The 24,126-nt window shown below is 35.2% G+C and overlaps 1 protein-coding gene across 1 annotated transcript in view; it reads left to right on the forward strand.

Moving 5' to 3' along the window:
* The window catches only part of CWC27 (CWC27 spliceosome associated cyclophilin), a 97,080-nt gene that overhangs the window by 7,888 nt on the left and 65,066 nt on the right, over positions 1 to 24,126 (forward strand). Inside the window, exons 8-10 of the mRNA XM_038125902.1 lie at positions 681 to 760; positions 3,031 to 3,064; positions 6,976 to 7,151. Coding sequence (XP_037981830.1) covers positions 681 to 760; positions 3,031 to 3,064; positions 6,976 to 7,151 — 290 coding nt within the window. The remainder of the gene's footprint in view (positions 1 to 680; positions 761 to 3,030; positions 3,065 to 6,975; positions 7,152 to 24,126) is intronic.

Raw genomic sequence — 24,126 nt, forward strand, 5'->3', positions numbered from 1 at the left:
CTGCAGTGGTGACATTCACAGTACAGGTCACAATACAGACTGTTTCTGTAGCACAAATTTTCAGTCTGATTTTTCTCTGAAAATTAAGAATTTTATTTTCAGATTAGCATGTAGAATGCTTTCTAACTGCAGTCTTTCTGCCTGAAGACCTTATGTGTTAGATTTATTAGACTCTTTGTGTCAGTAAATGATTCTTAAATTATGTATTCCAGACTGATGTATTGCAGTTTGTTAATTTCTTTTTTTTTCCCTTAGGGATCTAATTAGTGTTCTTCCAGTTAATAAGTACTGTTTTGTACATGGTGGTTCTTTCAGTTGTCATGTGTCACTATTGGAAAGTTAAGTTCTTACCTCTTTATTTGCTCAAGTGTATATGTGCTAGACCTACCATCTTTATGATGTGTAAGGATTGTACATGACTTAGCAATATCTTATTTTTATCTCTCTCTCTGTCCTTTAAAGCTAAGTGTATTGGTATTGCAAAAATAAATCTGTGGACTAAGTTTGATGTTTCTCTTTCTGGAACACTTTCTCTTCCTTCTGTTCTTAAAAGTATGTATGCTTACTGGGTAGGCTAAAGCTAAAAAGAAACAAGTTATGTTTTTCTACCATAATCCTTTTTCACTACCTAGTCTCTTAAACTGAAATTAATAATAACTTTTTTCTTTTTCTTTTAACAGAGCATGAAGGGAAAAAGTAAAAGTAGTCATGATCTCCTGAAGGATGACCCACATCTTAGCTCAGTTCCTGCTGTCAAAAGGTTAGTACGTCATTTCCAATTTCTAGAACAGATCTACTTTCAATATGTTATACCCAATTATCAGCATGTATACTTATTTAAGAAATAACAATTCGCATTACTCTTTAAAAAAATTAAGAGTGTCAGTGCTAGATCAGACCAAATATTTCTCTAACCCACTAAGCTGTCACCACCACTGGCTGTCAGTGGATGCCTGGTAAAGAATAAAAGCAATGCAAATATAGTTTATCTGAGCAATCTCCCCACCTCCATCAACTTTCACCTCAGAGAACTGTCAGAGTTTGATGTGGTTCATCTATTTAGTAACCTTTAATAGAGCTCTCCTCAAGGTGTGTATTAAGTCTCTTGTAACATTGTTTCAGTTCACACCATCCTGTCCACTACAGGAAGAAGTATCTCCCCGTTTTGTTCTGATCCTGGCTGGATGCTACTAGTTGCATTTTGTAAATTCTAACTCTCATTCTGGAAGAGGCAGCGAGCTGACAGTCCCTTTTACACCTCTCTTTACCACAGTCCTTTTTTTAGACTATCTCTTTCGTAGCCTAAATGTTTAAAGATACTTAAATTTTCTTAATGTTGAAGATGTTCTTTGCTGTGATTATTCCAGAGGGTTGCTTTTCCCAGCCATCTAACCCTGCTTATGCTTGAAAATATCTTCTATTTTTCAAATCTAAAGAACAAACAAAATATCAGGTTAATCATAAACCTGTAGGCTTGAATAAACTTGGTTCTCTTCTCTGTCTATTTTTAGTACTTTATAAATTCTGATTTTAACCACAGTTGAGCTATAAAGTGAGAAAATTCCATGAAAATATGCTAACTCCAAGAACTTGCTTATCTTAGTATCCTAGACTAGTTGGTTTGGAAGAAACCATTAAAATTTATCAGATCCAACCTCCCTTTAATGAGCAGGGACATCTTCAACTAGATCAGGTTGTGCAGAGCCCCATTCAACCTGGCCTTGAATGTTTCCAGAGGTGGAGCAGTTACTTGGGCAACCTGCTCCAGTGTCTCACCATCTGCATCATAAAAAACATCTTCCTTATGTTTAGTCTGAATTTACCTGCTTCTCGTTTAAAACCATTACTCCTTGTTCTTTCACAACTGGCCCTGCTAAAGAGTCTGTCCCCATCTTACAGACCCATGTTAAGCATATAAAGGCTGCATGCTATAAGGTGTCCCTGGAGTCTTCTCTTCTCCGGGCTGATCAATCATGCCTTTCCCCATTGGAGAGATGATCATCTTCATGGCTCTCCTCCAGAGTCCCTCCAGCAGCTCCATGTCCTTCCTCTGCTGGGACGCCAGAGCTGATGCAGCACTGCAGCTGGGGTCTCAGCAGAGCAGAGGGGCAGAATCCCCTCCCTGGCCCTGCTGCCCACACTGCTTTGGATGCTGTGCACAATTGGCTTTCCGGACTTCAGGTGTACATCATCAGCTCATGTCCAGCTTTTCATCCACCAACACTCCCAGATCCTCCTTGCTGGGCTACTCTCAGTCTGTTCATCCCTTGTCTGTACTGATATCAGCAATTGCCCTGATTTCCCCAGGTACAGCACTTTATTAAATAATATCATTGATTGCAATATTGATTGTAGCATATCCAGAGTTTCTTTAGTAATCTTGATTACTTATTGATTGGTTTGAGCACACTTCAAAGCCTTGACTTTTGAGACTTATTTAATATTCCTTGGTTTTCTCTAGCATAACTTCTTTTTTTAAAATGTGAGCTAAAATGGTTCAAGGGCCCTTATTATTAGTTTGGGATGATTAACAGTGGGTGTGTTAGCCTTAGTGTATTCAGATAGATTTCTTTTTTAATTCACCAAGCTGTAGCTGTAAAATGAATTTAAATCTTGGTATTAAGCTTAAGTATCAGTAAAATGCATCTTCCAAAATATAAACTAGTTGCAATGAAATGCTGCTAATGCTAATTGTTTGGTAAATGAGATCAAAAACATCTCAACTGAGTTTTGGTTGTTTTAACTGTACATATTAGTGTTTTGCTTGAATAGCTCAAGATACAGTTAGGATTTCTCCATTGTATGAATGCCCTTGATTTTAAGCCTTTTTGTATTAGAAAATATTGTGATAGTCAAAAGATAGAAGATAATATTGATACTTTTAAGATAAGTGCAAGGATGATATAAAGTAGTAAGCTTACTAAAATTTCAGATTGCTAACAATTTTTTTATTTAAGAAATGTTGGGTTTTAAATAATATTTTGAATCTCCTCTAGCACTTCAAAGTAGTTACTTATCTTTTTCTTTTAGTGAAGTGGCAAATGAAGAAAAGGATTTGAGTGAGGCAAGTATTATTTTTTTACTAATAATTCTTTGGTTTTTACTGTGGGCAGATAAGATTTCCTTTGGGGAACAAATGTTACTTTAGAGATCTTTAAGAACTACCTCAAGTCAGATTTCTGGCAGAAGTGTGAAGGCTCTCTCTAAACTCTAAGGTTTGGCTAATCACAGCGGGGTAGAATTAGCATACTACCTGCTACCTTTTATAGAAACTGATGTTAGTTACTTAATAGATTAGTTATATAGGAAGATGTAATATGGGTTGTGTACCGCAGGGTGACAAACCACCAGAGTGATAAAAAACCTGAAACTTCTTCTTAAAAAAATAATTTAAATCAACTTTGTCGTGAATAATTACATAATTGCAATGCTTGAGGGTAAGTCTGCATGTAAGTCAGAGTCCTGTTCGAAAGATTTCTTCAAGAGAACAAAAACTCAGTGAATTATTAAATTGTAGCAGTGAAATTGTGTTTTTGAAGACGATCACCTCTGAAAGACGTGAGATTTGAATAGTCAAGCAGTAGCATTCAACTAAACATGGAGGCTGTTTAAGTACAAGAAAGTTGTCATACATGGTGCAGGTAAGCATAAGCTTGTTGCCTGAAGTATGTCTCTGTCTCCTACCATAGATCATGGGAGTACCCCTTTGAATTGCTGTTGAGATAGGGATGTAATATATGACTAGGACTGTAATCGCCCATTCACCTAATTGAATCCTGGAAAATACTGTTTTCTATATCTGTCCATCATGCACAAGTATTAACTACACTGTGTGTTGACACAGTGGAAGTAAAGGAAGAGCAGTCTGTCGCGTTAACATGCCTAAAAAACCCATCTACTCACATGCTTTTCCATTTTTCACAAGGTATAGTATGAATTCAGACTTTTTCATTCTCCTTTGTAATTCCTGCTGTGCAGGAGCATTTTAGTGTTAGAAGAGTTTGGAGAATGCTATTTAATTAGTAATTTTTCAGATATTCAAATATCCCTTTCTTAAGGAAACTGGATTTGGGGAGTGTAGAACATGGATGTATTAGATTGAAGAATAAAAATTTAAATAAATATACCTAATTAAGACAAAGTTGGAAATATGAAGGCTTTTTCTCATTTTTTTCCTGGAGAGGTGTTCTCTTTAGATGTCATTATATTTAAAATTTTAGCTAAGCTAAAATTTTAGCACTTCAGGCAGTTACTTGGGTCTTGTGAAGTGGTACTAGTATTTTATGACCTCACTTGGAGTTATTTTAGTTAACACATCACAGGATCACTTTTGCATTTACACAGCTGAAATATATTGGTAGTTTTATAGCCAAACCTGGGAGCAAATAATTCTTCCAGATCTTCCTACTTGTCCCAGCGTATAAGCCCATAGCATGTAAGAGAAACTCTTGTTAGTATTCCCTAAGCACCTGGCCTTGCTGTTCATGCTGTTAAATGCCATCCTGTTTCTCTTACTGTAGTCCTCAAATTTGTACATTTAATTCGAGAGAGCCTTTGTATTAGCAGTACTTCATAGCTATTTGTTAGGATTCTTTTTGTGCCCAAGTTGTTAATGAAAACATTATATGAAATGTGTTAACAAAATTTTTTCTCACCGGTGACATTTCTTTTCTGCACAATTTCTTTTCCTCTCTCTATTTGTCTGTCAGTTGCTGAACAGTAAGTTTCATGCCGTGCTATGTGTAGATAAAATGAGTTATCCCCCCCTCAGTTCAATAATCTGCTTAAATGGGAAAATCATATTACATACAGTAGCCAGTAGTCATTCTATCACAAAATGTCTCATTACCATTTTTATTTTCATATTAAGGAGAAGAAAAGGGCAACTCCACCTAGCTAATAACAGCAGCAAGAAGTAGTATAGCTTTCAGGCAGGCAGTTTTGCATTTCTGTGTCACATGGAGAACAACTATCAGCCAACAGAACAGCCACTTCCCTTTTGAGGTGCAATGCAGTTTAGTCTGGATTGTTGAGTCTGTTTTGTTAGATCTGACTCTGGATTGTTAGATCTGTTTGTTGATATCAGATGGACATAATGAGAGAGAGAGGGACTGAAGGAGGAGACTGGGCAGGAGAAACAAGTAGAGCTGCAGGAGGGAAAGCAATTGAGGAGGAAGGGTATATCCTATTTTCTGTGTTCTTCTAGAAGAAAAATGGTGAAATACTTTGCGAACTGAGGCTCATGGGTGGTTTGGGAAGTAGGGGATTTAGCCACGTGGGACAAGTTAAACCATTTTGTCTCTCCAATTTTTACCCTCTTCCTGTTACTCAGATATCTGTATTTTTTAACTAGCTTATTACTTAGCAAATGCTATTTGTCTAGAGTTGTGCATTTCCATTCCAGAAGTTCTCCTGTCCAATTAGTTGTGTGTCAGTGAAATGCTCTTATCTAAGCCCTAGTCAAATCTCTACCAGGAGTCTGTCTTTATCCTTGACTGTTAAAGACTTCGAACACAGTCCTGTCACTTTTTTTTGGGACTTCCCCCTGCTATTAAGGTCTGTAGTCACCCATCTCTCTGACAATTTATCATGTAAGCAAATCTTCTAGAAAGTTTTATTATCTCCTCTGTCAAACAATATCTTTCTCGTAAATTATGGGAAATGCTGATCCTGTTCCAGTTTTCCCTTCCCCTATTAAAAAGGAGCAGACGAAACTCCCCCAACAACCTTTCAGTCTTTTCATTGGCAAAATATCCAGCTGTTTTACTGTGCTAAGTATTCAGAGATTTCTTTCTTATTTCTGACTGGCCTTGTCTTGTCTAAATCTTTAATCTAAGCATATTAGTCTAAAAATTCCTAAACAGTGACTCCACTACAACTTCTGAAATCCAATTCTTGATTTTTCTCTTCTATTCCCAAATTTTGCCTCTTGCTGCTTTTATGTTTTTTATTCTCTCCTCCTCCATGTTTATGGACATGGTCTCACGCTACTCTTCCTCTTACCTGTGTGTCACACCCAGGACATGTACATGTTCTTCCTTCCCAAGTGCTTACATTCTAGCAGTCTCCTAGATACAGTGAATCCTCTGGATTGCTATTTCTAAGTGTTCTTTCTGTCTTTGGCTGAAATTAGAATCACGTGGTGTCTTACACTTTCCTTTTGCTGATGAGCATCACACCAAAGTAAATGTGAAAAGATATACCATGTCATCTTCAAGCTGTCATTCTTCAATTAAGGTTCATACAGACTTCCTTCTTCAACAAAGGAAATGGTCATCCCTTGGTCTAGTCAGGCCACTTGTTCATTCTCCAACTGTTTCTCCCTTCAAATATCTTTGATCCAAGGTGCTTTATCTGCTTTTGCCTACCTGTGCTAGACATGGAGGCCTGAGGCATCTCCTTTGACTTCTGTAGCAAACTGCAGTTATCAATTACACAGGTTTTCACAGCTTATGATCAATTATGATTGATTCATTAAGCTTATAGCAGTTCCACAGTTATGATCAATTTAGTATTTGTAAATTCCCTTATGGGAGCTGATGGGCTATCTCTTCTATCCCATCATGACTGTAGTATAGCCATGTGGTAGGGAGTTCAGTTTTTCTTTCAGTAGAAAATGAACAATGGTACTATTATGTCTCAATACCATTGAGACAATGGTATTGTCTTAATCAAATTTTGAACAATGGTACGAGTATTATCACACTGCTGTGATGTCATCTGCAGACCTGTAAGAGTTAATTGTCTAGAACAGAGTGTTTTAGTTTTTTAAATCCTTACAGATAAGAAGTAATTTGTGTATGGAAAAGAAGCTGTCGTGTTTGCAATTTTTTGTTACCTCTGAAGCAAATAAGGATATATTTGTTTGAAAAGTTTTCTTTTTTCTTGGAAAAGATTATAAGAAAAAGACTTCCATATTTGTCATTTTGTACTGAAAAAAATCTGAAGTAGTTTTATCATTTTAAATCAATAAAGGATGAAGAGGAACATGATGAAGATGCTGATAGTGTAGAGGATGAAGCTGCTAGTAATGAGAGATTTCAAATAAAGGAACGCATTGCCAAGAAGCTGAAAATTGATACAAGTGAAAATACTAAACAGCAACTTCAAGAGGAAGAAACCAAGACAGAAAGGAAAACAACTAGTCGCAGGTAAGGATTGTGTTGTTTGGTAGGTATTTTTCTTTAGATTGTTTACAGTTTTAAGATTTTCAAAGTTAATTAATTCCTTATACCGGAGTTTTATTTTTTTCTGTGAGTTAGTATTTATATGTATTTGTCAGTCTTTACTTTGCCTTTCTTCTCAGTTGTAAGATTGAGTTTTGCAGCTTCTTTACCTGTGTTAACACATAGTGGTAACAAATAGTAGCCGTCCACCACTGAGACTCACAGAAAGGAGAGTCATCCAGTGAAGTCTGGTATTACACAGTACTCATGCCTGCAGTGTAGCAGCTTCCAAAACTGCAGCAGTCACATCCATTTTTCTTTACAGACGTAAAAGCATGGATTGCTGTCAAGTAATTTAGTTGTGCCAGTGTTTGTGAACATCCCTTCCAACTCAGTTAATCCTTCTTCTCACTACTTTTTATACTGATCATGATGTCACATGGCCTGAAATATCTCTTTTGTCAGTTGGGGCCACCTGTCCTGGCTTTGTCTTCTCATACCTCCCAGGCACTCCATTTCTCCTGCTTGTGCAAAAAGCAAAAAAGGCTTTGGCTCTCTGGATAACAGCTGTGTTCAACACAAGTCCAAAACACAGCCTTGTGCTGGCTACTGCAGAGAAAATTAACTCTACCTTAGCTGAAACCAGCATGAAACTCTAATTCTGGACCACTGGTTTTCTATTTTTCAGTTTTACTTTCTCTCAGTGAGAGCAGTGCATATTAGTACGTATATCACAAATTGCAGTACATAAAATAGAGTATCATGATTTTATGGCTGTGTTAGACATAACTAGGTATTTCTTTAAAGACAATGTACAAAACATCTTGTAAAACAGATCCCCTGACTTTTATTTCTGTTGTCTTAGAAGTTTTGATGTGTGTTGCTTTGGGAATTGGCAGCTGTACTATCGCTGCTGTAGACAGATGGTCCACAGCAAGTGGAGATCAATGAGTATGATGGATAACTTCAATCCCAAAATCTGGTTACTAGTCCTGTAGTTGATATTGACACAATGTTAAGCTTCTAAGAGTCAATGAATTGTTCTTGGTTGGGGAGAATAAACAATTACAGTTTAGCATTAAATAGCCATATGTGGTAGTGGAGGCAAGGATGTAGAAATTTGATGGTATCTGAGAAAAGCTCGCTCTGAAAAAGAACCTTGAACTATATGGGAATAAATAACTTCTTTACAACAGCAAAGGACTTTGGAATCTGTACATGTTTACTACCTACCTATCTGTCCAACACCTGTGCACTAGTCTGTTTAATTTAATCTAATAAAATTGGGGTTTTATTAGAATGGCTGCAGGAAACAAAATTGACTAAGGTGTAATAGCAAGTTTGTAGCATGAAGAGAATATGAAGCTGGAGGATACCCTTAGGAATGAGGTGCTCAAGGCCCAAGCTTGCATTATGTTATAGCTTATTTTAAGAGACATTTGTGTAGTCAGTCTGTAAGCTGCTGGCTCTACATATGGTCGGGCAATGTGCTCTGTTTGTGGTTATTCTGTTCTTTCAGGGAGCCAGTAGTAATAGTATTAAAACCAAATGGGTTATCTTAACTCAGAGGAGGGTTTTATTGGTTGCATTTTTAGCATTTGGGAGCCATAGCCTTCCGAAATACTTCTTAGTATCACAAGTAACATAAATTTCTAGACTTACTATTTTCCAAATAATTGTCTGCAGTCCTCCAGCATGAAAATCAAAGGCATGATATTGTTTGTTACAAAAAATGTGGTTTTACATTTGAGGTCTGTTTAGATAAAGTAAGATAAACAATATCAAGTTTCATTGTCTGAAATAGTGACTATTTTCTCAGTGTACTGGCGATGTTTAATAATATACGCATGGGTGTTCACCACCTACTGTAGTCAAAATCTGTGTTGATCAGAGGCAGAGATGTGGGAGGTGTAAATATCAAACAAAATGTTGGATGGACTGTCCATAGCTTGAGGGTAATGTCTATGGACATATCAGAGGGTGAAGAAACTTCTGATATCTATCAAAATTTCTTCTCATCAGATACTTAAATGTTCTAGTAGAATAATTGAACTTCTAACAACATTTGTTTCAGAGTACTGTCTTTAACATGCATGATTTGTTCTGCAAAACTGTACTCATTTGTATTAGTCCAGCCTCTTTTAATCCAAATGCATTTATGAGGTCTATTTTAGAGAAGCAGTACAGAAACAATAGACACTTTCTCAAACTCATGGTACTGAGATCCAATACCACTTCTAAATGCAACCATACTTAAAGTGCTCAAGTGGTGAAGTTAATTTTAGTCATTTCAGTATGCATTTTAACCTCTTGTGTATATTTTTAAAATAGCTTTATACACTTGAAAACCTTGTATTAGGTAAGAAAACTTGTAAATAGAGTCTCCCAGTCATTCTGGCCAGTTGTTAGAGAAGTCCGGGGTTTTTTAGAAAGCTTAAACCTAAACTTCACACTGTAAACCAGCTGTTTCCATACAGGAATGTTTAGAGATAGAAGAAGTGTTTATCATCATTGAATAAGTAATAAAATTTCTCAGCATCACGCTGAGTTTGTAAAATGGCAGCAGCTTGAGATGACCATCTGAAGGCTTCAGAGTAAATAGTCCTCCTTTAGTCTGGTAATTAAAAATATTTCTTATACATTTCTTTTCAACCTGTAGGGGGAGCTCAGGTGCTACACATTTCTGCTTACTAGCTTTAAAAATTTTCGGTGCTTATTGTTTGCAAGACATGCAGTGTGGGGTGAAATTCAGTAGACGGTACAGTTTTTCACTGTATAATCAAGTTCAGTTGCATCCTTGTTATGGGTATGGTATTAAATGGCAATATGAAATAAGTGCTTAAAATAGCTAAACTGTCGAGGAAGAGAAGCTGACTTTTTGAGTAGTTAATATCACTTGAATTTAATTTGGTGTTTCCTCTTATATATTTTCTCTTAATAATCCTGTATTTTGCAGTTGAACTAAGTAATCACGTTTCTTTTGTTTTACAAACTATTACTATTCCAAGGAGATGAACAGTAGTAGTAGTAAATAATTACTACTATTAACTACTTGTAATTTTTAGTAGCTCTATTGTCACTCCTTTGCATTCCTGTTATTTTCTTATATCCATTTGCTTGACATGGGTAAAATAAATCCTATGTTAAGCTTTGCATATTTTCTATGCATATATAAATAATTAGTTCCTTCATCCTCAAAGCAGAAACCTGTAACAGTTTTTAGGATGTACTTCCTCAGGCTTAATTTTTTATTGAAAGATGTGAAATAACATGGTCAAAAACTTACTCCCCCCCAGTCCTGTCATCTAGACACAATCGTAATAAAAATAGTTAATTATGCCAGGCAGGGTTTCAAGTTCATGCTAAATCCATTTCAGACCATACAGTAAAAATTGAATATTGTCAAGACACCTCAACATTTTCTTGGCATCAGCATGAATAAACATTGTCATACTGAGCAAACAAGTTTGCTTTTCTAAAGTGCTCTTATAGTACTGTGGTGTGGAAAAGCCAAAGGTAATTTTACATGATCACATGGATGGAAATATTTTTTAAAAGATCTTGAAATCAAAACTTTTCTCTTTGTAAATCTGCAGTTGTTATAAATGATGAGTTAGATACTTTGTATTTGTAAATTAATAATTTATGTTAAAATATGTTGCTTTAAATTTATTTATTCTGTGCTTGTTACCTTGTGCTTATAATGCAAACATTACACAGTGAAAAGTAGTAAAAATGTGTATATATATGTTTCTACTTATTTAAACTTAATCTAGTATCTCGTCTTGTGTTCAGCAAGCTACTTTTCTGTTAATGTTGGCTGTTAATAAGTGTAATAATGTGATGCAAATACCATATATTTAGAGCTACATATTTACTTTGGAATGTTAAGTTTTATCTGTTTCTATATGAACAGATATATTTCTTCACAAAACTACTATTTTAAATTTAATAACTGTACTTCTAATCCTACTAGCATTTTCTTAAACTAAGTGTAACTTACTATCAGGCTTTGTCTGACAATAGAGTTTGTCTGCTGGTTTTTCAGTTTAGCACCAGAAAATAGACATTGCATATTAATAAGACTGGCTTTTGAGGTTCTGAATATAAATTCTTTTTGCAACTGACATTGAACTTCCTGTACCTAGAGGACTGCTGCTCTTTTCATACAGCAAATTCAGGTATTCTCTTAATAGTGTTTTAAGCCAAAGGAGACAACTAGATAAACTGTGTATCTCATGCCATAATTTACTGCCAGTTACCCTTGTATTGAACTCACTGTTTGGCTACAGCTGAACTGGAAAGGCATTCAAACATAATTTTTTTAGATATCAAGAGAGCATAGTTTGCTCCATATTTAGTCAGTGAGTGTATTCTATTCCAGTACTTAGATACATAATTCCTAATGGTACATCTTCCAGTTTTATGTTTTAACTTGTCTGGATTCATCTTGTAGCCACTGAATTACTTTTTGGTGTGCCTTTTTCTAAGGTTCACTTCAGCAGGCTGTATTTTCTCTTACTTCAATCTCTTAAATTCTAATTGAGTCCTTTCAATAAGCTGTAGACATTGAGTTCTTTCTGGCCTTCACAGTAAGAATTTTTTTCTAGTCTTCAAATTACTTTATGGTTTGGGTTCTTTTCCGTCTCTAATTTTTCAACATTCTTTAAATCTCTTCCATCATTAATCTCTTATTAGCCTTAATAATACTGTATGCAGAGAGTAGCAACTTTTTTTTTTTTACTTCCATCTCCCTGTTCATTCACAGGTTGACCATGTCAGCCCTTCTTACAGTTATTCAACTGATATCACTTATGTTGCTTGGGCTTTCCAGTTTCTCTTCAGTCATTGCTCTGAGAATTAGTTTGTCATTTTCTCTGTTTTTTAGTTCCTAGATTTTGGCAATTAGATCTTCAGCTTTTGTTTTATTCAGCACGTCCAGGTTGCCTAGCAGTTCTGATAAGACAGTTTGCTACTTGTGACAGTTTTTGCAATTCACTACTAATGGATTTAGTAGAGTTCCCTGGAGTGAATAGGTATATTTCTACTCAGTGGTTATGTGCCTCTGATAACTATTTTAAGCAATAACATTATAATCTAATTCTTGAAGATGGTCTTTTGGCCTCTTTTGTGTTGCTTTTTTTTTAAGACTTCCTTACATGTATTTACTGGGAAGCACATTTTTTGCATTGATTCTAAAATTAGCCAAGTTAGCAACCAGTCAGGAACTTAGGCTTAGTTCTACTAAGAAACTCCCTGATAGCATTGTGTCAAAATTTATATGCTACTCTGAAATCTAAATTTCCCCTCTTTCAATTTTTTCTCAAAATTAAACTCATTGTACTCTGAAGTTTAACAATGCCAAGTGCAAGGTGCTGCACCTTGGTCAGAGCAATCCTAAGCAAAAATACAGGGTGAGCATAAAATGGATTGAGGGCCACCCTGAGGAGAAAACTTGGGGGTGTTGGTTGGCAAGAAGCTTTACATGAGCTGGAAACATGCATTTGCAGCCCAGGAAGCCAGCTGGGCTGCTTCAAAAGTATGGCCAGCCGGGCAAGGGAGGTAAAACCTGTATGAAAGATGGGGATAAACTTTTTAGCAGGGTCTTTTGCAATAAGAATGAGAGGCAATGGTTTTGTTTTTTTCTAAAAAGAAAGAGTTGATTTAGATTAGATATAACAAAGATGTTTTTTACAATGAGGGTGGTGAAATGCAGAACTGATTGCCCAGAGAGGTGGTGGATGCTCCACCATGCAGTGTGTTCAAGGTCTGGCAGAACAGAGCCCTGAGCAACCTGATCTAGTTGAAGATGTCCTTGCAAATTGTTGGGGCTTGGAGGCAATAACTGTTAACCATCCCTTTCAACCCAAGCCATTCCATGTTTCTGTATCTCTTGTTAAGGATAATGCATGTGTTTCATGGGGAAATTGTAAGTACTTTTATTTTATTAAAAATCATTAATTCTGTATTTCAAAAAAGGCTTGTTCACTCTGTGTTTAATATGCTCCATTTGTATGGCTGTTATTTTAAAATTAGGAGCCATTGTTAGTAATAAACTGGCAAAACAGCTTGTGTTGTTCAATTTTAACTTAATTTGAAGCAGGCCATTTTGACACTAAAATAAGTGTCCAAATCTTTAAACAATTTTAAGCAATTTATATTTAGATGGATAAATTTCAACTTTATGCAAAAATAATCACATACTGAAATAATTTTTAATAATATAAAATAAAATTCTAACCAATATTTCTGTAAGAGTGCAAAAGCTCCTATAATGATGAATTTCAAGAGAGCAAGTAAGTAAATCTTTGCTACTTGTCCTATTTCAAGTCAGGGTATTGAAATGTTTCTCTTAAATCCTAACTTTCAGTGGCCTTTAGTACACTAAACATATTTAGGACTGTTCTAAGTGTTCTACTTTTTGTTCTTCAGTGGTTAATAGATTTCCATTTCTGTTCTTTCACTCTTGGTTTGAATTGTTGTTTGAAAAGCTTCTTGGAGAAGTACTAGGCATTGAAATGTGCTGATACATACACAGAACAGTATGGCACTATTTTAGTCTTTCTGTTTTTCTGTATCTTGATTGAACTGTTTCCGAGCAGAATTTTATAAGTTTAGTTATTTGCATTAGATACAGTACATCAAGAACACTAGCTGATTTAGATAATTTTTCTTGTTTATCATATAAATTATTGAGAAGGTATTAGTTCAAGCATGCAAACTTGGCTGTTAAGTCCTGACAAATTTGTAGGAGATAATGTAAGTAGTACCTTACCTGTGCATTGTCAGTGCTTATCAGGACAGTGCTCTTTCACTAGAGAACCACTTTATGGAAATCTGGGCAGGACTCAGGCTCAGTAAAGAGGTAGAATTTGGATTAGTATTGAAAGTAATGAAGTTATTCCGTTATTTATGAATTGACTTAACAGCATAAGAACACAGAAAGTACCTGCCACTTGTCTAGATCAACACACTTTCCAGGCATTACGCTGTAGTTACAGGTGCTCCAACATAAAATTCGTGCCTCACATGCCAAACTCAGCTTGTACTCCGAGCACAACTCTTCAACCTTTGAAGAGTTTTGGCATTTATGTCAGAAATAAAGTAGACAAAATGACACATGCCTCCAGTGGTTTGCAGATGGGACTCTCCTGAATTCTAAATACATTTAAAATTGTTTTACTGAAGAGAATATGTCTTGTGTTTAATAGCCACAGGAATGATATGCAGATATGCATAAGCTGAAGCTACCTGAGAACTTTTTTTTTTCTCCTGTGGTGCTAAGAAAAAGCACAGACACTAACTGGTGGGAATTCATTGGCTAGGTATCAAAAACAGTGAGAATGGAAAGTAACCTGAAAAAGGAACTTATTTTTTATGTATTCTTTTAAAACCCAGTTTTGTTGAGTGTGTTAATATAATAGCAGTTCTAAGTTTCTGCCTTTCAGAAGGTATAAATACTTCCACATATTTGTAATTTATAAACTGAACTTTCTGTTTGTTTCTGTTCAGGAGTTCTTTGGCTTCTGTGAAGATGTCTTTATACACCAGATACCCAGGAAAAGAATGTTAGATACTTTTATGGTGCCTTGCTTGATCTTGACTAGGGCAATTATTAAACTAGAAAATCACACACATGCAAAAATTCACTACAGATGTAAAGAGAAGAAAGGACGAGACTTAGTTTTGTAGATTTCAAGCATTTGAAGAAGGGAAATGTTTTCAGAGTATTTTGGTTTGGTACTGATATCCTAATTTTGTGATTATATCATATACAATCACCCACTGGTCACACATTCTTACAGTAATACTTACCTACATGTCAGATGTTTATTTTGATAGGATTCTACATTAGTTCTTGTGTATCTTGTATGCTTTGAGTGACTTGTTGTAGTATATAAATTCAGTAAGGATTTGAAATGAAATTGCTAATTTGTAAATTCCCATTTATCCACAGTCATATGAAAATGCTCACTTTTGCAAATGTTTACATGACTCAACGTTTGCAGTAAAACTAGTAATGTAAACAAAAATAACAAAAATTCATAAATAAGCCTAACAACCTATGGAGTTCCTTTGGACTGGAATTTGATAATAATTTTATGGTATGAGGATAAAGGAGAGAAAAGAATATTTTGGTGAAAACGACAGAAAAAATCCTTACCCTTGGGATTGAGTGACTTTTTTTTTTTTAAGACTGTCTCAAGAGATTGTTGCCTTCTGTTCCTGTCTGCTTGGCCTGATTTTCTTGCCAATTTTTATACAACTAGAGTGTTCTAGTTGCTTGTGGTGTTCTCTATAGAATAGATTGTGCAAGCAATCTCAGTACATCAAATTCTTAGAAGTCAGCTACAAAAACCAAGGCCAGAAGTAAGCTGTCATAGACAAGAGACTTCTAAGCAAGTTTTAGTGATACAGAAGGTGGACATGACCTTCTGTCCACAGTATACTGTATAAAAGATATCAGTCTTACAGGGAATGGGAGCAGCCTCTTGCAGGGAGGAACCTTGAATGACATTTACTCTTGTTTCAATCTTTATATGTTTTATCAAGTCATTTTGATATTAGTTTTTTTCTCATCTTCTGCACCAATGTCATAGCATGAATGCTTTAAAAGTACATTTAATTGATACTTTCTTTTGCTTTACATATTTCTTTTCCTCAGTGTGTGAGGGATCACTCACTTCAGTCTATTTTTTTGCAAGGATAGCAAATAATAATATTTGGTTTATCTAAGTGTACGGTTTCATATTTTAACAGTTTTTCTTTAAGATATTCCTAAGTTATTTTTCAACTGATGATAGTGTCTCTGTTATTGTTTAAGAAACTGTAAACAATTACCTACTTTTCCTTTGGTAAAAATGAGTTTTGAAGTTATCTGCAAGTTTAAGAATCTGTGTTTCTTTCAATTTGCATTTTTATATTTTGTTCACTTAATTCAATATTTTGGACACCTATTACTGACACACAGAAAAAAAAAGATTACTCCAGAATTATTTTCAGCAATACATTTATGTTCTGAATAAGCCTATTTTCTTAGTGCTATGGATTGCACGATTCACTTATTCTTTTCAAAATAATTTTAATTTTTCTGCCTTTTTTACGTTAATAATATTCATTGTAAAGACAAAATAATCCCAGACATACTCTTTGTAGAGTTAATGATTGGCAGTAACTTAAAAGCAGACTATACTATATTAAACACAAGCCCAGATTGGTTTGGGCACAAGACCCAGAATCTCAGCACTGAGATTTTTCTTGGCTATGCATCAAAGCTTGTTAATAGGTAGAGTGTTAGGCTGGGACAAAGACGGGATTGTTACTGTGGTATATTTCATCCTGCTGCTACTTGGCAAGACTCAGTGTATTTTTAGGTGAAGTTTGTGTGTGCATTTGTCTAGTCACCTGGAAAAAAGGATGCGTATATGACCCGTGAAAATGCAGTTAGCATAATGGGAGGTGAGAACGTGTAATCCTTATTATACAGTGAATTGTTAGCACAATATATAGTGGGCAAGATACCATTTCAAAGAGTTGGAGAGTTCTCAGTTGTTTAGCTGCACATGTAATTTTTTATTCTTGTAACATAACAAGATGGATTTAGCAGTGGTGTAGCCATGTACTTTTTAATTGCTAAATGTTCATGCTCCATTTCCTTTCTTTGATTCAACAGAGTTGAGTAGCATGGGAAGAGACTTTTTGAGGGTTTTCTTTCTATTATAGAATATATTTTCTGTAAATATGAGTGGTATATCCTAAAGTGGCACTGAAGTGAAGGATGACTGGAGTATGTTCAAGCAGTTTCTTTAAACATCACATCTGCTGTTTAACTCTAGACATTCAATCCATATTACAATTCAATATTTTTATTATTTGTACATGCCTTTCTACAGAGCCAAGCAGGTAATAAGTATTTTTAATATAGTGTAGAAGAAGTGATAGTGGTTACCAGATTCTGGTTATGGAATGTTTATAATGAGTAATGGTTTGTAAATAAAAAGAAAGGAATTCAATTATTACCTAAAAAGTTGTTGTGTTACATTTCTGATAATTAGTAGTTAATAGTAGTTGATAAATTGATAATAGTGAAACAAAATAAACTACAAAACTTTCTGATCTGAATCACAGAATGGGTAAGGTTGGAGGGGTTGAATAAAATCTGTATCAACACGAATAAAGGAAACCCAGCTTGAATCCTTATAAGGGTCTATCTGCTTCTAATGAGAAGAAGCTGTTTATCTTATGAAAGTGGAAAAAATCCAAAAAGCCTGAACCTTGAGAGGATAAGGCAGAAAAGGCTGCTAGGATCATTTCATCCAGTGATTTACCTAATAGAGCACACAAGACTCCTAAATTCTTTTATCTCATTCTTCTCTTTTGGTGGAAAAAAAATCCTATTTTAATGTAAAGAATATACCCCACAAAAATTTTCTTTGGTAATTGCCTTTCTTATTAGGTAAATAAAAATGCTGCTGCTTTTCAATCCTTTTGGCTCCTCTTGGACCCTTTTTCACTCATCTGCTAGCCTTCTGTTAGCATATCTTTATTTGCAAATTCTACCTAATTTTTCTCGGACTTTGGTGCGTCAAGTAGATTGAGCATTTACCTTCTTTTGTGGCATTTTACAGTTTTCCCCAAGGTTAGTTATGTGTCAGCTTCATCAAATACTATGCTGTGTTTTCTTTCTTCACACAAGATAGTTTGTTAGTGTCTTTTCTTTGTGTCCACAAACAGTAGAAACAAATTTTTTTAATGAATCTAAGTTGTGGTTCTGTTATTTTTGCTGAAGAATACTTTGTCACTCTCAGGCATATAATTATTGGAGTTATATTTTCTCATTGTAAAGAATGATATAGCACTACTGTTTCCCCTTCTTCTTTCAGCCCCTGGTTCTCTAAATTTTTCCTCCCATTTTATTCACAACCAGTGTTCCTCATGGCTCTAAGAAACACCTAAAAAACACTTGGAAGCAAACTGCATAACCATGTTGCTTCTTTTTTTCCTCTGAGGCTTATTTTTACTTGCTTTTATTTCGGTTTTGGGATCATTCAAGAAGACAGAAAAATATGTCATTCTCAGATATCATATCGGCCTTTCTATGATATATGAACAGAAAGAGCTATTGAATCTTTTTTTTCCTTCTCTACATTTTAGGTCCTTTTCTTTTTTTTTTTTTTTTTTTTTTTTGGGGGGGGGGTTTAATCCCCAACATAAAACAACAATAATAACGTAGAGGGGTTTCTGTATGTGCTCAGAGATGAGTGTCTGTATATGTTCAGCTGTGTCTGTTGTTGTAAATAAATGGACAATGACTGCTAAACCATCAGTTTTCTCTGTAAAAATATTTTTACCCTGTGAAGTAAAATCTGAAGCCAAGCTAAAACTTTTTTTTCCTATGTGGTCCCATTTTTTGATTCAGGCCTTTGGCAGCAAATTACGAATACCCGCATCTTTACCTTTATTCTGTGCAGTTGTTTATCCTTTGTATATTGCTGGACCTCAAGTATAAAATTCAAAACATTTGTAAAATCAAAGTATAAAGCCAAATACCATGTGTTCATGGCATCTTTTTAGTAAAATTTTTATAATAAAGTAATGTGGGGGTTTTTGTATTTAAGTATGTTAAAAGCTGTAAATATGTGTGTCTGTGAATGAACACTCAACAGAAAACTGATTTGGTGAATTCATGTAGTTTCTCCTTATTCTGCTGGAGATTAGTGTTGTCTTAAACCCAAAATACCTTTACTAATAATTGGACCACGTATTGCTAGTTTCTGTAGAGCATGGCATTTTGTAGAGTCTGCCTTTTTTACCAAGGTCTAAGAGGTTTTGGACTAACACTGTGGAATGGCTGTTACTCTGAGGGGTTATTAGGATATTATAGCATCTGGCATGAGGAAATAACTCTGGTAATACAAGTAGCACTGTTAATGGCAGTGGGACTAGCAGTTCAAAATACACAATTTAATGGAGCTGGCTATAGCATGTGAATTTTCATTTTACAGTTTGCTACTTTCACTAGGACATGTTTTCTAGTTCTCCTGGGTCTCAGAGCTCTGAGATTAGTGGCACTGCCTCTTCACTGTCCAGTGAATTAAGGAATGCTTTGAGGCATGGGACAGATAGGACCATAAAAGTGAGCAGGAGAGAATAACGTAGAATTCTGTTATGCTGTATTATTCTTGTCCGCTCATTTCTAGCTAAGGGATACTACAAAAGAAGGACATATTGCTACACAAGTTAGTGAGAAGTCAGTCTGACTTTTAGTGGATTTTCTGCATTGCTAAAGAAGTGGGGCTTAGCTTTCTGCAAAGAGAACTCAGTTTTAGAAGTTGTATAAACCATGTTACTTCAGTGCAGAATGGAAGTCTTAAAATCATGCCCAGCCTATCAGATAACATGTGGAGACACGCTGTGTGTTCTTGCACATGTACTTAGAGTAGTAGAGTTGACTCTTTTGGACCACATGATGGTGCGTGGAGTCAGTGTAGCTTACTGAGTCCTGCAAAATGTAGGCTGCAGCCAGCTATATCTCCATAGTGTCTTTAAACCTCCAGAATGTGGAATGTACTGAGACATGCTCACCTGTGAGAAGTGGGGTGGGAAGGTAATTAACAAAACAAACAGACCAAGAAAATGAACATATTATTAAAAAATAATCAAGCAAAAACCCACAATAAACACAACAATGTAATTCTTACCACCATTTCCATTAGTTCACATTTTGACTCGTGCATCTGAAAATCTGTGATCCTCTCAGTAAAAAGGTTAATGCACATTTTTTGACAACTTCCCAAGTTAGGGAACAGCAAAGCATGCCACAGTCACAGTTGGATAATTTCATAATAAAATCGCTTTTTAATGAGAAGTGTATCAGCAGTACAGACCTTTTGAAGTTCTTAAGTTCAGCTGATAAGCAGCCATACCAAGCTCATTGATGGAAAAGCATTATTTGCTGAACAGGCCTCATGCTTAAGACTGGAAGTCATTGTTACGTCATTTCTTGGTTAATTGGCTGCACCTGTGATTTGTTAACAGCTCTAATCCAGTGGTCTCTGAACCACATGTGGAAAGGTCAGCAGGAGAGAGTCTGGTGCACTGTGAAGCATTGTTAGAGGTAATCTTAGTTTGGCAACCTGTCATGCCTGTTAAAGCCAGATTGTCACTTTTCAGTCCATGATGTGAATTTCTTAAAATGAGAATGGTGCAGAGAACTGGAAAATGAAGTCTGTTGTTCTTTTCCTGCAGGGCAATGCTTAGTTAAGAACACAGGGATTTTTTTTTAAGAATGTATTAATTTGTAGGTTTCTCTTTTGTAATGAAAAATTATTTACAACTTTGTTCTTATTTGAATAAGTTTGAACTGAAACATCTCTTGTAACATTCTTTTTGAAATAGAAATAATCTCACTAAAAGTTATGATATGAGAGAATCATAAAATTGTTGGGTAAGTTGGAAAGGACTCCAAAGGTCACCTAATCTGACACTCCTGCAGTTAACAGGGATGTCTTCAACCATATTATTTTGCTCAGAGCCCTGACCAGCTTGACCTTGAATGAACCCCAGGGATGGGATATCTACCACTTTTCTGGGCAATCTGTTTCAGTGTTTCACTGCACCTATTGTAAAAAATGTCTTCCTTACATCCAGTCTGAAGCTTTACTCTTTTAGCTTAAACTCCGTTACCCCTATCCAGACAGGTCCTGCTGTAAAAAGACTATCTCCATCTTTTTTATAGAACCCTTTAGATACTGAAAGGCTGCAATAAGATTACCCCAGAGCCTTTTCTTCTCTAGGCTGAATAACCTCAACTCTTTAAGCATTTTTTCATTGGATGCATGTTCCAATCCTCTGATCATTTTCATAGGTCTCTTCTGGATCTGCTCCAGCAGCTCCATGTCCTTCCTGTGCTGTGACCCCAGAGCTGATGCAGCACTGCAGGTGGGGTCTCAGCAGAGCAGAGCAGAGGGGCAGAATCTCCTCCCTGGCCCTGCTGCCCACACTGCTCTGGATGCAGCCCAGGATATAGTTGATTGTTTGGGATGCAATTGCACTTTGCTAGGTCAGACCCATCATTTTATCCAGGACATTTCCAAGTTGTTCTTACTGGGGCTGTTCTCATGACATCTTGCAGCACAAGAATCATGTTTTTTTCAGAGAAGGGATAATAAGTTGGTAGGATTTTCATGATTGAATTAACATTTGAATATTGCTTGTGAGATTGCAAATATGTTTGGAAATGGTTGGTTGTATATGGGTTGGAGAGCATTTCTGAATGCATGTGGATTAAATACTAACCTAGTACAGTGTTTATATTTCATTATTTCCCAAATAATTCCTCAAGAAATAGTAGTGGCTTTTTGTATCGCATGTCAGTGTCACAGAAATGGCATTATGGTAGTACTCTCATTTTAAGTACAGCTTATTCTGAACTGCAATTTGGTATTTTTATTTTTTTAATTTTTGTTTTTGTTGTTTATTATCTGTGAAACACTCAAACTGACAGCTTCTTCAACACTTACTTGAGATATTAATTACAATATACTTCGGAGTATTCTGTCAAAATATGCTATTTTATAATGAAAATATTATGGAGGCTTCAGATTATTTCATAGATAATTTATGTGCCCATTTTTTCCTTACAATTCAACACTGAGCAATTTAATGTTCATTCACAGTAGCTTAAGACAAAAAGTTACCAAATTATTTCTTAGGCAAGTTCATGCTGTTAGCTATTTTGATTACAAAATAAAGTATCTGAAACTAGCCATTTTGTTAAAATATCCAAATAAAACAGATCATTTCAGCCATCTAAAATGTGAAATTGTTTATCAGCATTATGTGTTTGAATTTAAAGTTACCTTTCATCAAAGAAGTGTGTTTCTCTCATCTAAAAAGTAAGTGCTTAAATGAAAAATAAACCTTTGTCTACTTAAAATAACTGTATTTCTCATGTCATGGTATCCTTTCTATTTCATAGTGAGGACAGTATCTTCACAATAATTATTTTTAGTGGAAAAAGTAATTGAATTAAATTTGACAATAATATTCAATTTGTTTAAAAACATTAAAATTGAATTTTTATTTTTAAAAACAAGTGCATGATCCAGTGAAATCAGTTCTTTTAATTGAAGCTGTTGGATTTTTTAATAACACCTCTGCCCAGAAAAAAGAGCTGTTAGCTGGTGGAATGTAAACAGATTTTAGGGCGTTATTAAGGCACTGTCATATATCCTTCGTATGTAACTGAATGTAAGCCTCTTTGAAAAAAAAATACTTATGCCTACAAAGAAAACAGTATTTATATTGCTTTTTGTATTAATCAAAATTCACTGATACTTTTAAAGAGTTATTATCTATTATAAACTGATTTTTGTTTGGCAAATCATTAAGAAAAATTATCTGAATAATATGACCATCTTTAATCAGAGACAATTTTTTAATCATGTAATCTGCATTCCTTTCCAGGTCAGTTACAGGGGCTGTCCCTCAAATCCTGTCTGTAATTTGTATGGTTAGAAATTTCTCCTGTGAAACTTCCAGTGGACAGACAAAAATAAATAGCTTAACTTGTTCAAGGCATAAAAATACTTCTATTTTGCATCTGCAAAATTTTATCTGCGGTCTGTCCATGGCAGATATATTATTATAAGGTTATAGCAAGGCTTTAGAGTTGTGTTGTAGCCATTTTCTGATGCTAAGTTAAAGGATTAAGCAGATCTTTTAAAAACTGTGTCGTCAGTAAGGTGGTAGAATATTGGTGAGGGAAAAATGCATTCATGGGTGTCTGTTTTAATTCAAGCATTTCCTCCACAAATTTACTGCCCAGTAACCTTTAGGCTTGTTGTTGTTTTTTTTTCATTGACTGATGAAATTATAGTTGCAGGCTGTTGGTAGAAAAGGATGGTTTTGAATGGTGGCTATTGTTCTGTTAACATTAGACCCTCTGGCTGGAAGATCAGCAAGAATGCCTGCTAAGATTAAGTGACAATGTTGCCTCCTGTTCATGGAAATAACTTGCTGATAATCTATGACAGTACAAAAAGCCCTAAGGACTTGGGGTGGAAAAAGCTGTATTAAACTTCATGTATTGCTCAGCAGAATTCTCACTTGCTAGCCAGTTTGTCCACTAGTATCTACTGGGAAGTAGGAATAAACCTTACTTGTTTGTACTGTTTTGATAATTCCTGAAACAATTACAGTACATGAGGTTCTATTTCTGTTTCTCCCTACTTTCATGTTATCTTTTTGATACCAGAACATCCAAAGCATTATCTGGTCCTTAGAAAGAGTTATATAATGTCTATTAAATAAATGTATTTCCAGTGCTCTTACTGAAATTTGTATCCTAAAGGGCTAAATCGTATGTTTGTATTTCATACCTCCATAGCTTTGAGTATTTCCTACATTGAGGGTAACTGTAGATAAGCATTCATGCCATAATTGTTTGATCAGGCTCTGCTAGCCTACTCCAAAAGATACTCAGTTTTATTTAAATGCATTTGTGAGAAGTATTATTTGTGATTTATGTAATGCTATACAAACGCATGCTCCAAAGTACCTTAGGTTTAAAATGTTCTGTCATTCTTGAAGTATTTTAATGCGTACAGAAGTTTGGAATTCTCAAAGAGAATTCTAAATTCATCTTTACAGTATTAAATTTTACAGCAATGTGTACTTTTAGAAATTTTATAACAAATGTTGAAACTGTTAATTTAGAATTACAGAATTACTGAGGTTGGAAAGACCATTAACATTAGTGAGTCCAAACATAAGCCTGACACTCCCAAGTCCTCCACTAAACCATGTCCCTAAGTACCAGTTCGACATGTCTTGTCCATAAATACAGTGATGCCCAACAGCACAGTGTAAATAGTGAAATTCTTAGGAAGTAATATTTGAATGCAATTTTTAAAGAAATGTTTCTATGATTCATATGTATTTGAAGAAGATGTTATGG

This window comes from Motacilla alba, chromosome Z (assembly GCF_015832195.1).
Source record: "Motacilla alba alba isolate MOTALB_02 chromosome Z, Motacilla_alba_V1.0_pri, whole genome shotgun sequence".
Lineage (NCBI taxonomy): Eukaryota > Metazoa > Chordata > Aves > Passeriformes > Motacillidae > Motacilla > Motacilla alba.